The sequence below is a fragment of the Sapajus apella genome, unplaced genomic scaffold (genome assembly GCF_009761245.1).
Source record: "Sapajus apella isolate SASKATOON/1434 unplaced genomic scaffold, GSC_monkey_1.0 scaffold106, whole genome shotgun sequence".
NCBI lineage: Eukaryota > Metazoa > Chordata > Mammalia > Primates > Cebidae > Sapajus > Sapajus apella.
The window spans coordinates 3,235,867-3,251,575 of NW_022437046.1; the positions used below are offsets into that span (position 1 = coordinate 3,235,867).

Sequence of the window (15,709 nt, forward strand, 5' to 3'; positions counted from 1 at the left end):
TGTCGCCCAGGCTGGAGTGCAGTGGCGTGAACTCGGCTCACTGCAACCTCCGCCTCCCAGATTCAAGCAATTCTTCTGCCTCAGCCTCCTGGGTAGCTGGGACTACAGGCACATGCTGCCACTCCTGACTAATTTTTTGTATTTTAGTAGAGACGGGCTTTACTGTGTTGCCCAGGCTGGTCTCAAACTCCTGAGCTAAGGTGATCACCTGCCTCGGCCTCCCAGAGTGCTAGGATTACAGGCGGAGCCACTGAGCCTGGCCCCAAGTCTCTTTTAATCTATAAATGTTCCTCCCTTCCTTCCCCAACCCAAATGTCATTTATGGAAGAAACTGGGCCATTTGTCCTATAGAATTTCCCGTATCGCCAGTATGTAGACTGCATCCTTTTGCCATTACCATGCCTCCTCTATCCTATTTGTTCCATAAATAGGCAGCTGCATTTAGAGGTGACATCAGATTCAATTTCAATTCTTTGGACAAGAATAGGTGCTGTGTATTTTCTATTGACTAACAGGTGGAGGCACACAATTTGTACCTTACTTTAAATGGTGTTAAATTAAGATTCATCAGTGTCAGCCTAATCCTTACATCAAAAAATTTCCCATCAACTTTTCACCTATGGGTCTTAGCAGCCCTTGATAAGCATTACTTAGATACATTATTTATTAAAGGTCACAAAGTAGTGATTTTGAAAATGCTATTATTCCTTCTGCATTTATTGGATTTTTCTTTTCAAAATAATGATGCTTCAACAACCATTTGATTAGTCCTAAAATTCAGTTCATATAGAAAAGACAGAATAAATTAGGAGAAAGTTTCAAACATTTATTGATTTTCAGAAAGAAAATTTAGAACTTATCAAATTTCAGCATGAGTGATTTTCAGTCCAGCAACTCCCAAAGGTGACCAATAAAGTGCTTTTTTTAGTATTACTAACAGTCATGGGCTTTTTATGTTTAATGTTTTAATTCATTAAAGTGATTATTCTTTTTGATGCCCAACTATCCAATCTTTGGTCAGTGGGAGCCCCTTCGAGTTGGCTCCTAGATCCTTTTGATATGACCCCAGTATCTTTGAAAGCTAAACTGCTTTATGGCAAAGAAAAAAAAAAAGTCATCTCAGGCTAATTTAGTACATTTTCTGCTCCAATCCTTGATAAGAATCAATTTCTCCAATAAGCCCTGGTTCCTTTTACTTGAAAATGGTATTTAGAAACCACAATCTGGGCTTTAGTGGTAGGCATGGGCCTTTTTAGTAACAGAACTAGTATTTTAACATTTTAGGTAAATAAAACGTATTTCAAATTCAAATTTAAAATTGTAATTTAAAAAATATTTTGTTTGATTTACATTTGCTTCTCTTAAACTAAAATCTTGGATCCTACTGATATTAGCATAATTACGCATTTGTTTTATAATATGTATGTGTATGTCTATCTACATATTTATTTATATCTGTAAAACCACCAGTATTACTACTAACAGTATAGCTATCAAATACAATTTGAGGTTTCTTTGTGGTTCTTTATCCTTAGGATGTATCCCACTAGAAATGTATAGTCAGTTAATATAAAGTCACTTGAAATAATTCTTCTCTGTGTAATTATGCCTTCAGCTTGATAAATAGTCAGGTTCACTTGTTAATTTGCTTTTGCCCATATACTCTTTAAAAAACAAAAATAAAAATGAGCAAAGACAGAAAGGATAACAAAAGAATCAAATTCTTTTTAGACTGAGTAGAGGTGGTAGCATTGAGCTAGTATTATTGTCCACTTATTTTATTTTATTTTATTTTATTTTTGAGACGGAGTTTCACTCATGTTACCCAGGCTGGAGTGCAATGGCGCGATCTCGGCTCACCGCAACCTCCGCCTCCTGGGTTCAGGCAATTCTCCTGCCTCAGCCTCCTGAGGAGCTAGGATTACAGGCACGCACCACCATGCCCAGCTGATTTTTTGTATTTTTAGTAGAGACGGGGTTTCACCATGTTGACCAGGATGGTCTCGATCTCTTGACCTCGTGATCCACCCACCTCGGCCTCCCAAAGTGCTGGGATTACAAGCGTGAGCCACCGTGCCCGGCCTTGTCCACTTATTTTAGATAGAGAAGTGAACAATTGATACCTTGATGGGTATACTTTTGAAATTAAAATAAAGTGGAGAAAAAGCTAAAATTATTTTGTAGGATAAGAAAAATGCACTCAGTAAGACAGGATTCTTCCTAGCAATAGTGTTAGCTATTTACAGAAGAATTATAGAGATAATTATGGAAATATGGATATGGTTAAGGAAAAATAAATCTTAAAGGAAATGTATTGATCGAACATAGAAGAAATACATATATTTAAGTATAATTTAACAGCTTTATTGAGATATAATTCATAATACCACATAATTCACCCATTTAAAATATATGATTGACTTTCACTATATTCATAGAGTTGTTCAACCATGACCATGATCAATCTTAACATTCTCATTACTCCTGAAAGAAACTCTAGGCTGGGCATGGTGGTTCACACCAGTCATCCGAGTACTTTGGGAGGCTGAGGTGGGCAGATTACCTGGGGTCAGGAGTTCAAGACCAGCCTGGCCAACATGGTAAAAACCTGTCTCTACTAAAAATACAAACATTAGCCCAGCATGGTAGTAGGCATCTACAGTCCCAGCTACTTTGGAGGCTGAGGCAGGAGAATTGCTTGAACCAGGGAGGCAGAGGTTGCAGTAAGCTGAGATCACGCCACTGCACTCCAGCTTGGGTGACAAGAGTGAGATCTGTCTCAAAATAAAAAAAAAGAAACTATATTCAGTAGCTCCCAGCTCCCAACCCTTTCATTCCTTCAAGTCACAAGTAACCTATAATCTATTTCTGTCTCTATAAATTTGCCTATTCTGCATATGTCATATAAATGGAATCATATAATATGTGGTTCTTTGTGACTGGGTTCTTTCAGTTAGCATGATGTTTTCAAGGTTTATGCATGTTGTAGTATATAAGTACTTCATTTCTTTTTGTTGCTGAATAATACTTCATTGTCTGGATATACCATTTTTTTTTTCTTTTTTTGAGACAGAGTCTCACTCTGTTACCCAGGCTGCAGTGCAGTGGTATGATCTCAGCTCACTGCAACCTCTGCCTCCCAGGCTCAATGATTCTCTTGCCTCAGCCTCTCAAGTAGCTGAGACTACAGGCACATGCCAGCATACCCAGCTAATTTTTTGTATTTTTAGTAGAGACGGGGTTTCACCATTTTAGTCAGGACAGGATTGTCTCAATCTCCTGACCTCATGATCCGGCCACCTCAGCCTCCCAAAGTGCTGAGTTTACAGGCGAGAGCCACCACGCCTGGCCGGATATACCGCGTTTTATTTATCCATTCATTAGTTAATGGCTACTTGGGTTTCCACTCTTTGACTCTTATGAGTGCTATTTAGCTATAATTTTAATCTAATAAATAGACGACACATTTTAATCACTTTTTCTTCTCCTCCTTTGTTATCGTTATTCTAAAGTAATATTATTCGATATTCCCACTTGGATACCTGTAAAAACAGATCTTTTTCAGATCTTCCATGTATCTCCTGCAAATGTCCTGCAGAGGGTCTCTCTTCAGCGGACTGGTATCCACTAAATTATCATTCCAGGAACCATTCCAGGGTTCCACACATTCTTCTATACATTTTAGAATTTCTTTATCATGAGGAGACGTGATCTGAGCACCAGTTTCCCAGTAAACCTAGATGATGAGTAAATATAACTATAATTACTTAAAATGCTTGTCAGATATTTTTCTTACCTATAGTAGAGATCTTCAGCTTTATTAAAAAGAATATCAAATTGATCAAGTAAAAAAATCAACATAGGACTAATTTAATAAATATCAAAAGATATTGATAGTAATGACTCTATAGGGACTCTTCAATAAAATGATCATATATGATTTTCTTTTAGAAGTATACTCTAATAGTAATATGAGTAAAATACAAGCAGGGCATTATTATGATAACATTATAATATGCATATGCCTTAGTGTCTAATCATACTGTTAAACCTATAACTTGATACCAAAGATAATCCAAGGAACCATAGAATATTCCCTAAAACTTGATATTATTTAACTTAACATTAATAAAGTAGTTCTATTATGTGATATAGAAAAAAGTCATTTTTCCATTATAAAGTGGAATTTATATCATACCAAATATAGTTTAGTAACAATTAGCATGTTAATTATCCATATAAATTTCAATGAGTTTTCAGTTTGTCAAGTAGCCTGATCAATAAGACATTAGGAACAGTTACCAAAAAAGCAAGAAAATGTAATTCTAATAATTTATAGGATTTCAAATTTAGAAAGTTAGAGAATATCTATGGTGACTTCTACCATGTACACGACACGAATCCCCTCTATTTCATTCTGAATGAAGGAACTGCAACCTCTGCCTCCCAGGTTCATATATTTGAATACATTTGAAGAATACATTTGAATCTGTACTGTGTACTAACCTCTATACAAAGAATATGGTAAACCAGATGACCTAAAAGTCTGTGCTCTATAAACACCTCAAAATGCTATATAAAACAGGAAAAGATTACCTTAAATGCATAGCATAATTCACAAGATAAAAGGGACAACTCCAGGCAGTGAGAAAAAAAGAATCAGAAAGCAGAGTGATAAGCCTGTGGTACTGATATTGTGGTTACCTGGGGTTTCAGAACTGTCCATTTATCTGGTTCTTGGGTTGCAATGCCCATGTGCAAGGTAAGGAGTTGGAAATGAGACCGCCAAATAAAAATGGTAACCTTGAAGCATTTCACTCTCAGTGAAAATGCAGAATAGAAAAAGTCTTGTCCACTATTATACAGAGATAATTAAGAAGCATGTTTGTTTCTTCTTGGGTTCTGGGAAATTAAAACATTGTTCAAATCCAAGCTCTGCACTTCAACTATTTTAGGATGAGAAACAATAAGTTAACACAGAAACTGTCTCTAGTCAGCAAAACCCTTAAGGTTCTAGCAGAATTTTTAAAACAAAACTGTCTTGGAAGGATGCTCCCATATTTCAAGCCATAAAAAAGATTCTCTCCATAAGTTCTGAAAGCTCACATGAAAATTTATAAAACATAAGAAAAAAAATCCTGTCCTTTCTCTCTGTCCCCTTCTCCTTGCCTTATCTGTGGACGTGATGCCTGGAGGTACAGCAACCACCATGTGATGACCATGTTTGAGAGTAAGGCCAGAAAAACTGCAGACACCAGGCCTGACATCATGGAGCTACAGAACCGTGCCTGTGGCCATCTACCTCTAGACATTTTGTTATGTGAGAAAAATAAACTCCTATCAGCTTAAGCTGCTTTTGTTGGTTTTACTTAATCTGCACCAGAAAGCATCCCTATCTGACATAGTAACATAAAAATTCATACAACAAACTGTATCCAGGAATAAACGTCAAAAAATATGTGAAAAATCTAGTTTAAAAAAACATTGAAGTTAGCTTATTCCTTTCTGCCCGTGGATGCTGCTGAGGAAGCATTGTTAAAGTCTCTCTTGCCCCTGCTGTCATATCTAAGTCAGAGTCTCCTAAAGAGCCCATACAGCTGAGGAAGCTCTTTATTGGAGGGTTGAGATTTGAAACAACCGATGAGAGCCTGAGGAGCCATTCTGAGCAATGGGGAATGCTCACAGACTGAGTGGTAATGAAAAATCCAAACACCAAGCGCTCCAGGGGCTTTGGGATTGTCACATCTGTCACTGTGGAAGAGGTAGATGCAGCCATGAATGCAAGGCCACACCAGGTGGATGGAAGAGTTGTGGAAACAAAGAGAGCTGTCTAAGAGAAGATTTTCAAAGACCAGGTACCCACTTAACTGTGAAAAAGATATTTGTTGGTGGCACTAAAGAAGACACTGAAGAACATCATCTAAGAGATTATTTTGATCAGTATGGAAAAAATGAAGTGATTGAAATCATGACTGACAGAGGCAGTGATAAGAAAAGGGGCTTTGCCTTTGTAACCTTTGATGACCATGACTTCATGGATAAGATTGTCATTCAGAAATACCATACTGTGAATGGCCACAACTGTGAAGTTAGGAAAGCCCTGTCAAAGCAAAAGATGGCTAATGCTTCATCTAGCCAAAGAGGTCCAAGTGATTCTAGAAACTTTGGTGGTGGTTGTGGAGGTGGTCTTGGTGGGAATGACAACTTTTGTTGTGGAGGAAACTTTAGTGGTCATGCTGGCTGTGGTGGCAGCTGTGGTGGTGGATATGGTGGCAGTGAAGATGGCTATAATGGATTTGGTGATGATGGAAGCAATTCTGGAGTGGGTGGAAGCTACAATGATTTTGGCAATTACAACAGTCTTCAAATTTTGGACCCGGCTGGGTGCAGTGGCTTACGCCTGTAATCACAGCACTTTGAGAGGCTGAGGCAAGTGGATCACCTGAGGTCAGGTGTTCGAGAGCAGCCTGGCCAATATGGCAAAACCCCATGTTTACTAAAAATACAAAAATTAGCCAGGCTTGGTGGGGTGTGCCTACAGTCCCAGCTACTCGAGAGGCTGAAGCAGGAGAATCGCTTGAACCTGGGAGGCAGAGGTTGCAGTGAGCCAAAGTTGCACCACTGCACTCCAGCCTGGGCAACAGAGTGAGACCTGTCCCAGAAAAAAGAAAAAATTTGGACCCATGGAGGAGGAAACTTTGGAGGCAGATGCTCTGGCCTCTATGGTGTTGGAGGCCAATGCTTTTCTAAACCATGAAACCAAGGTGGCTATGGTGGTTCCAGTAGTAGCAGTAGCTACGGCAGTGGCAGATTTTAATTACTGCCAGGAAACAAAGCTTAGCAGGAGAGGAGAGCCAGAGAAGTGACAGGGAAGCTACAGATTACAACAGATTTGTGAACTCAGCTAAGCACAGTGGTGGCAGGGCCTAGCTGCTAAAAAGAAGACATGTTTTAGACAAAAACTCACATGTATGGGCAAAAAACTCGAGGATTGTATTTGTGACAAATTGTATAACAGGTTATTTTAGTTCCTGTTCTGTGGAAAGTGTAAAGAATTCCAACACAGGGTTTTAATGTAGTTTTGTTTTTTTTGTTTTTTGTACCCATGCTGTTGATTGCTAAAGGTAATAGTCTGATCATGACGCTGAATAAATGTGTCTTTTTTTTAAATGTGCTGTGTAAAGTTGGTCTACTCTGAAGCCATCTTGGTAAATTTCCCCAACAGTGTGAAGTTAGAATTGCTTTAGGGTGATGCCAGGTTCTATTTGGAGTTCATATACAACCTGCTTGGGTGGAGAAGCCACTGTGTTCAGAAACCTTGGTGTAGTTGAACTGATAGTTACTGTTGTGACCTGAAGTTCACCATTAAAAGGGATTACCCAAGCAAAGTCATGAAATTATTGGTTATAAAAATGATTGTCGACACATACTATGCAATATATCTAAATTGAATAGTGGTACAGATAAAATTAGAGATGAGAATTAAGCTTGTGTATCATCCATTATCATACATAATCAATAAACAATTTAGTTCTCTTGGCGAAAAATGTTTAAAATACTACCAAACAATCTAAAAGAAGCCTTGAAAGAATAGAAAGACACGGCCGGGCGCGGTGGCTCACGCCTGTAATCCCAGCACTTTGGGAGGCCGAGGCGGGTGGATCATGAGATCAAGAGATCGAGACCATCCTGGTCAACGTGGTGAAACCCCGTCTCCACTAAAACTACAAAAAATTAGCTGGGCATGGTGGCGCGTGCCTGTAATCCCAGCTACTCAGGAGGCTGAGGCAGGAGATTGCCTGAACCCGGGAGGCGGAGGTTGCGGTGAGCCGAGGTCGTGCCATTGCACTCCAGCCTGGGCAACAAGAGCGAAACTCCGTCTCAAAAAAAGAAAAAAAAAAAAAAAAGAATAGAAAGACACATCTATTTTTGAATAGGGAGACTCAATTATTAAAATATTGAAGCTCTCTAAATTAATATATAAATGAAATATTACACCAATAAAAATAACAAAATAACTTTGTTTTCAAATGGGAAAAATACCATAATATCAGGCATGGAAAAGTAAATAAATAATAAATAAATAAATAAATAAAACCAAGAGGACTAGGGGGAAATGTCTGCAAAACAGATGGCCAAGAGCTATTTTTTATGTATAAAGAGTTCCACAAATCAATAAGAAACAGCAAAAGAATAATGGGCAAATAGTTTAACAGATGCAAAACTGTAAAACTCCTAGAAGATGAGAGGAAGTCTAGAGGATCTTGGATTTAGCAATAACTTTTTAGGTACACCGCCAAACGCATGATCCATGAAACAAAGAACTGATAAGCTGGATTTAAAATTAAAATAAAATTTTCTACTCTGTAAAAGGCACTGCCAAGTGAATAAAAAGACAAGCCAGACTGGGAGAAATATTTGCAAAAGATATATCTGATAAAGGACTGTTATCCAAACTATATAAAGAATTCTTAGAACTCAACAAGAAAGCAAAACAGACACTTCACCAGAAAGAATACACAGATGGTAAAGAAGCATATGAAAAGATGCTTCACATCATATGTCATCAGAAAAATGCAAATTAGAACAACAATGAGATACTACTGCACACCTATTAGAATGGCCAAAATCCAGAGCACGGACAACAGCAAATGCTTGCAAGGATGTAGAGCAACAGGAGCTCTCATTCATTGCTGGTGGAGATTTAAAATGGTATAGCTGCTTTGGAGACAGTTTGGCAGTTTCTTACAAAACTAAACATACTCTTGCCATATGACTCAGCACTCATACTCTTTTGTATTTATACAAAGAAATGAAGACTTATGTCATACAAAATGTGCACACAAATATTTATAGCAGCTTTATTCATAATTGCCAAAATTTAGAAGAATCTATTATGTTCTTCAGTAGGCGAATGGAGAAATAAACTGTGGTACATCCAGACAATGGAATATTATTCTTTGTGCTAAAAAAAAAAAATGAGCTATCCAGCCATGAAAAGACATGGAGGAAATTACTAAGTAAAAGAAGCCAATCTAAAAAGGCTATATATTATATATTCCAACAACATGACAGTCTGGAAAAGGCAAAACTATGCAGACAGTAAAAAGATCAGTATTTGCCAGGGGTTAAAGAGGAAGAATGCATGAACAGGCAGAACACAGAGAATTCTGGAGGCAGCAAAAATACTCTGTATGATACTCTAATGGTGGATACATGTCATTGTTCATTTGCCAAAATCCAAAAAATCTGCAAAGAATGAACTCTAATATAAACTACGGGCTTTGGGTGATAATGACATGTCAATGTAGGCTCATCAAATGTACCACTCTGGTGGGGGATGTTGTTAATGCATATGTGGGGACAGGTGGGTATACCGGAAATCTCTGTACCTTCCGCTCAGTTTTGCTGTGAATCTAAAACAGCTCTACAAGATAAAGTTTGTTAAAAAAAAAAATCCTTTAACAGACTCTTCAGAAAGGGAAACACAAATAATCTTATAAATACATGAAAAGATGCTCAACCTCACTCATAAGACAGGTATAGATTAAAAATAACATTTCCACTCATCTCATTGGCAAAGATTAAAAACTTTGATAATATAATAATGGAGGATATAGGATAAAGGCCCTTACGTATTGTTGGTGAGGGTATCAAACGGTACAACCACCTTGAATACGGAATGCCAAACTTTATTTGCATATTCCCTTTGATCCAAAAGTTTCATCTCTAGGCCAGGTGCAGTGGCTCACACCTGTAATCCCAGCATTCTGGGAGGCTGAGGCAGGTAGATCACTTGAGGTCAGGGGTTCAAGACCAGCCTGGCCAACATGGCAAAACCTGTCTCTACTAAAAATACAAAGATTAGCCAGTTATGGTGGCACACGCCTGTATTCCCAGCTACCCAGGAGGAGGCTGAGGCAGGAGTATCGCTTGAGTGCCACTGCACTCCAGCTTGGGTGACAGAGCAAGGCTTCATTTCAAAATACAAAAACAAAAGAACCCAAAAGTTTCACCTCTAAAAATCTATCCTATAGATCAGTAGTGCCCAAAAGAAATAGGTATGCCACAAATGCAAGCCACATATAAAATTTCACATTTTCTAGTAGTCACATTAAAAAAGATAAAGATGAAATTAATTTTATGAATAAAGCAGATATATATTCATGCAGGTATATATTCATACTGAGGGAATGTGTTCTTTTTTCAGGTTTACAAGGGGGCGTAATTTTAAGGGCAAGAACTTCCCAGCACCATGACCCCCTCCCATCTCTCTCCATCCGGGAGATTTAACGGTTTCTGTTTTAATTTTCGAGGGTGCAGGAAGACTCAAAAAGTCAATCACTCCAGCGGAAGTTCTAAGGAACTCCTTTCATTGACCAGAGGTCTTAAAGAAACGCTTGTTACCAGTGCAGTCTAAAGGGACATTGTATAAAAAATTGTCCCCAAAGGAATGGACCACCATCTTTTCCATGCCTACTGTACCAAGGGAATCACTGAAAAGCACACTGTCCCAGGGGACAAAGGTTCCCAGGGCCTAAGGTATCTAAGCAAATAACCCAATGGCAGAACGAAGGGGGCCTAAAGCAAGTGCCAGCACAGCCATCACCCTCACAAAGCCCCAGATAAAGCTAATCATAAAGGTTCAAAAAGTTAATCTTCTCCTGAACACTGGCATGGCCTTCTCAGTATTTCTCTCCTGCCCTGGAGACTTGGTGCTTGTTAATTCTCTCCCCTCAAACTCTCCCTCTCTAGGCCCATCCTGGGAAGACCCATTTTCAGTTATTCTGTCTACTCCAAAGGCAGTTAAGGTGGTGGGAATTAACTTATAAATTCATCACACTCGGCTAAAGCTTTAAACACCTCCTAAAAAAAGTCATAAACCCTCCACTCCACAGCCTAAAGTTCCAGAAAACAACCCTTCGTACACCAGCAAGACATTAAAAAATCTAGATCTGCTTTTCCAACAAAATATTCAGGAAAGTAACCACTCAAAAGTCTAATTTATATCCTGGCATTAACAGAACTATAACCCTCAACTTTGCTATCTCTCAAACTCCAATTATCCTTTTCATAGTGATACACAATATGTAGAGTTTAACCTTGTGCTTAAGAAAAAAAGTGTGTATATTAAGTATATTAAGAAAAAAAGTGTGTGTGTGTATGTGTGTGTGTATTTGTGTTACGTACAGTTTAACCTTGTGCTTGTATATTAAGAAAAAAAGTTGTATGTGTTTGTGTATACACACTTTTTTGTATGTATACGCAAATACACACACACATACACACACCTTTCTTAATATACAAGCACAAGGTTAAACTGTACATATTGACTATATATACATGTGTATGTGTATATATGTACATCTATGTGTGTATATATCTACAAGTATATACATATGTACATACATACACATAGAATGAGAAGAGGGGAAGGGAGAAGGAGAAAGAGAAACATGGTTTGTAAGACATATTGTTGTGTGAAATAAGCAACAGATAAATAAGTACAGAATACTATTATATAGTACCCTAACATTTATGGGGAAAAAGATGGGGAAGTGACAAACACATATATGTTTATATATGCATGGACTATCCCTGAAAGGAAATGAAAATTGGAAACAGTATTTGCTTCTGAGAAAAGGTACTAGGGGACAGAGATGGGACAGATAACTTTTTACTGTTTAACTTTTTAACCTTGTGCTTATTTATTAAGGAAAAAAAATCATTGAGGGACCACTATGTGCCAAATATGTTCAACAGTAAATATGTTCTCTACCCAGAAACTTATATTTATGGGATGAGGAGGGTCAAAAAAATAAGATTATTCATTATAAAGAAACTAGACCCACAGCCTGAGCAACAAAACCAGACACTGTCTCTACTAAAAATAAAAAAATTAGCTGGGTATGGTGGCTCATGCCTGTGGTTGGAAGGCTGAAGCAGGAGGATTGCTTGATCCTGGAAGGTTGAGGCTGCAATTAGCTATGATTGTGCCACTGTACTCCAGACTTGGTGACAGAGCAAGACCTTGTCTCAATTAAAAAAAAAAAAAAGAAAGAAAGAAAGAGAGAAGAAAGAAAAGAAAGAAAGGAAACCAGACCCAGAACTTTAGGAGGCTGAGGTGGGAGGATTGCTTGAGGCAAGAGTTTGAGACCAGTGTGGGGACACAGTAAGACCCTGTCTCTACCAAAATAAAAAAGAAAAAAAGCAGGCAAGTGGTACATGCCCATAGCCCCAGCTATTTCAGAGGCTGAGGCTGGAGAATCCCTTTAGTTCAGGAGTTTGTGGCTACAGTGATCATATCACTGTACTCCAGCCTGGGCAACAGAGTGAGATCCCATCTCTCAAAAAAAAAAAAAAAGAAAGAAAAAGGAAGAATCAGTGATAAGTTCTGTGAAGGAAATAAGAGGACAAGAAACAGTCACTGACGGAAGCCACTTTATATAAGGTAGCCAGGGAAGGTCCTTCAAGGAAGCACTATCTGAGTAGAAACCCAAAGATGGCTCACGCCTGTAATCCCAGCACATTGGGAGGCTGAGGCAGGAGGATCACAAAGTCAGGAGTTTGAGACCAGCCTGGCCAACATGGTGAAACCCCGTCTCTACTAAAAATACAAAAATTAGTCAGACGTGGTGGCAGGCGCCTGTAATCCCAGCTACTCGGGAGGCTGAGGTAGGAGAATCGCTTGAAACCGGAAGGTGGAGGTTATGGTCAGCAGAGATTGTGCCACTGCACTCCAGCCTGGGCGAAAGAGTGAGCCTCCTTTCTTCTTCTTAAAAACGAAAAGAAAAAAGAAAAGAAGCAAGTTGGAAAGATCTGGAGAAGAGCAATCCAAGCAGAAGACAAAACAATTATAACAGCTCAGAGGTGGGAAAGGGCTTGCTATATTGGAGGAGCTGGAGACCAGAAGGGAGCAATGGTATGACCAGAAGATTGAAATGCTGATTTCTGCCAGTAAAACAGAGCTTGGTATGTCTGGAGTCTTTCAACACAAGAAGAAAAATAAATACAAGGACGCAGACTCATCACCCACCCAGAAGCCCCAAACGGTGGCTCAATACTGTGCTACATTCTTCTGTTTCCCCTCCAGAGCCACTTTTCACCCTTCTCAACTCTGCTTTCTGCCACAGATGCTGATATATCAAGTGGAATCTGGTGGCCAACAGGGAGCTCCAGCAGAAAGTCAGAGGGAGAGGAGGAGAGTGCAGACAAAGTACCATTCCTCTGGCTCTGTTGTTGAAAACTCCCATTCATTTTTCAAGTTCTCACTACAATGTGACCTTATGAAATAGTAAAGTATGGATTTAGGAAGGGATAGAGAAAGCAAGGACAATTAGAAATAAAAGAACTAAAGAAGAGATTTTTGTAATTGTACATATTGAGAAATAATAAATGCTATTAGAGATACACATTCTTTGAGGACCAGCCTCAGTGTTTTTAATTTTCTGTTCCCAATGTCTACCTCTGCTTTCCAGTATAGAAAACATACTCAGCACATATTATTTGAATTAAAAAGATGAACTATAAGATAAGCAAAGGTCAGGAATCCAAGGTTTACCTTGTATCCATTGTCTTCCTTCCGGTTGTGAGAAGCAGTAATCATCACACCTGCAACTGCTTTGAGCTTCTGAACTGCATATGGCTGAAAAATTAATAACAACATAATTACTTTTTGCTTCCTAGCTATTTACACATTTGACACCAGAATAACTTTGATTAAATAACAAGAAAAGCATTATAGTATAATATTGCTTTTGTTTATATCCTCTTTATTTTCTTTTTACTTAATCTTTCCTCATATCTTTATTAATTTCCTTCCTTTTCTTTTTTGAATTCCTTCTAACACAAACATATTAAGTGAAAGTTAACTCATTATTTTAAAATATTTTTTCCTTATATATTAATTAAGGCTATACATTTCCTTCTAAGGAGGGCTTTAGTTATATCCCATAATTTTGCTATGTATTGTTTTCATTATTGCACCGTTTTAAAAACTTACAGGTAGTCCTTGCTTTGCACAGTTTCTATACATGAATTACTGATACTGTGCTTTTGTTAAATAGCACCAGCCTCCAAACAACACTTTGAAATTTCAGTTACCATGGTAATGTTAACCATATCTGCATCAAGTATACACTTGGCTTCTAGCTCTTCAGTCCACACATCCTACATTTATAACAGAGACACATCATGATAAGTGACCAATCATGTCATTCTTTAAAAGTGTGTCAGTGGTCAGTCACTGAGCATCTCTTATTTAGCGCTCACACAAACTGCAAAACATGTGGCTCTATTGCCTCCTTTTCTCCCAGCAATAAACACACATGACAGTTTACAAAAATGGATAATGGAAAGTGGGAACTGGCCAACAAAGGTCAAAGTGCAGCAAAGAAGCAAAAATTGGTAATAATAGAGAAAAATTTGAATTGAACATAAATGGAGTTATAGAAAAAATAAGTGGGAATGCTGACACTGCTGCCATTCAAGAGACTTTAGACATGCTACTGGGGGAGTGTAGTGAAGGCGGACACATGGATTAAATGAGGAACGGGATTGTGATGAGAAGGATAAGATGTCCTGGAGGAAATGACAAAAAAAAACCCCTTCACATTAAAGGAACTCCCAGAGATATTTCATGACATTGAAATTAACAAAGGATAAGATGCTGGAAATGAATCCAAACTCAGAAAGGTGTATTAACAATTTGCCAAGGCACAGAAAAGAAGCTTGCTTGTAATACATATAAATTATAATCATAAGAAACAAGCTCTGTTTATCTCCTGATAAGGTTTATTTATTTATTCATTTGAGACAGAGTCTTGCTCTGTCATCCAGGCTGAAGTGCAGTGGCAAGATTTTGGCTCACTGCAACCTCTGCCTCTCAGGTTGAAGCAATTCTTGTGCCTCAGCCTCCTGAGTAGCCAGGATTACAGATGTGTACCACCATGCTTGGCTAATTTTTGTATTTTTAGTAGAGATAGGGTTTCGCTGTGTTAGTCGGCCTGGTCTTGAACTCCTGACCTCAGGCAATCTGTCTGCCTCGGCCTCCCAAAATGCTTGGATTATAGGCCTGAGCTGTTGCTCCCAGCCTCCTAAGTTCTTTTTATGAAGAAATAAAGCACTTTAGTTATCAATGTTTCTTAATGTTTTAAATTAAAAGGTACTAAATAAACATTAGTTTTACCATTTTTTTTCTTTTCCCTATACATTTTTAACCAAGAGTAAGAATGTTTTTAATGTTTTGGTAAAAAAATGTTAAAGGTCATGAAACAGTGATGATTTTTCTCATTGATGATTAAGATCACGTGGCATGGTTTTGGCTTGTACAGCTATCTTTATAGCCCCACACTACTGTGCAAAGCAAGGACTGCCTATAACTTCTAATCTGCATTATATTATCTTCCTTAATCCACAAATAGTTTATTAATTTATTTTTAATATTTCAAACATGGGAGGATTTATGGGCTTTTTATTTCTGATTTCATTGCATTGGGGTCCAGGTATATGGTTTGATAAGCAGTTCTTAGGCATTTATTGAGACTGTGATTCTGCTTATAATGTAAATCCTATTGTGACTCAAAAGAGCATGTTTACACATATACACACACACGCACACCCAAATCAAGCCTGTTGACAATGTGTTCGAATCTAACCTTCATCATTTTTGTCTGCCCAATGAATTAATTTCTGAAAGAAGAGTATTAAA

The 15,709-nt window shown here is 38.1% G+C and overlaps 1 protein-coding gene across 1 annotated transcript in view; it reads right to left on the reverse strand.

Moving 5' to 3' along the window:
* The window catches only part of PGM2L1 (phosphoglucomutase 2 like 1), a 62,280-nt gene that overhangs the window by 17,025 nt on the left and 29,546 nt on the right, over positions 1 to 15,709 (reverse strand). Inside the window, exons 5-6 of the mRNA XM_032259053.1 lie at positions 13,562 to 13,645; positions 3,543 to 3,736 (exon numbers count right to left, since the gene is read on the reverse strand). Of these exons, the coding sequence (XP_032114944.1) occupies positions 3,543 to 3,736; positions 13,562 to 13,645 (278 nt within the window). The remainder of the gene's footprint in view (positions 1 to 3,542; positions 3,737 to 13,561; positions 13,646 to 15,709) is intronic.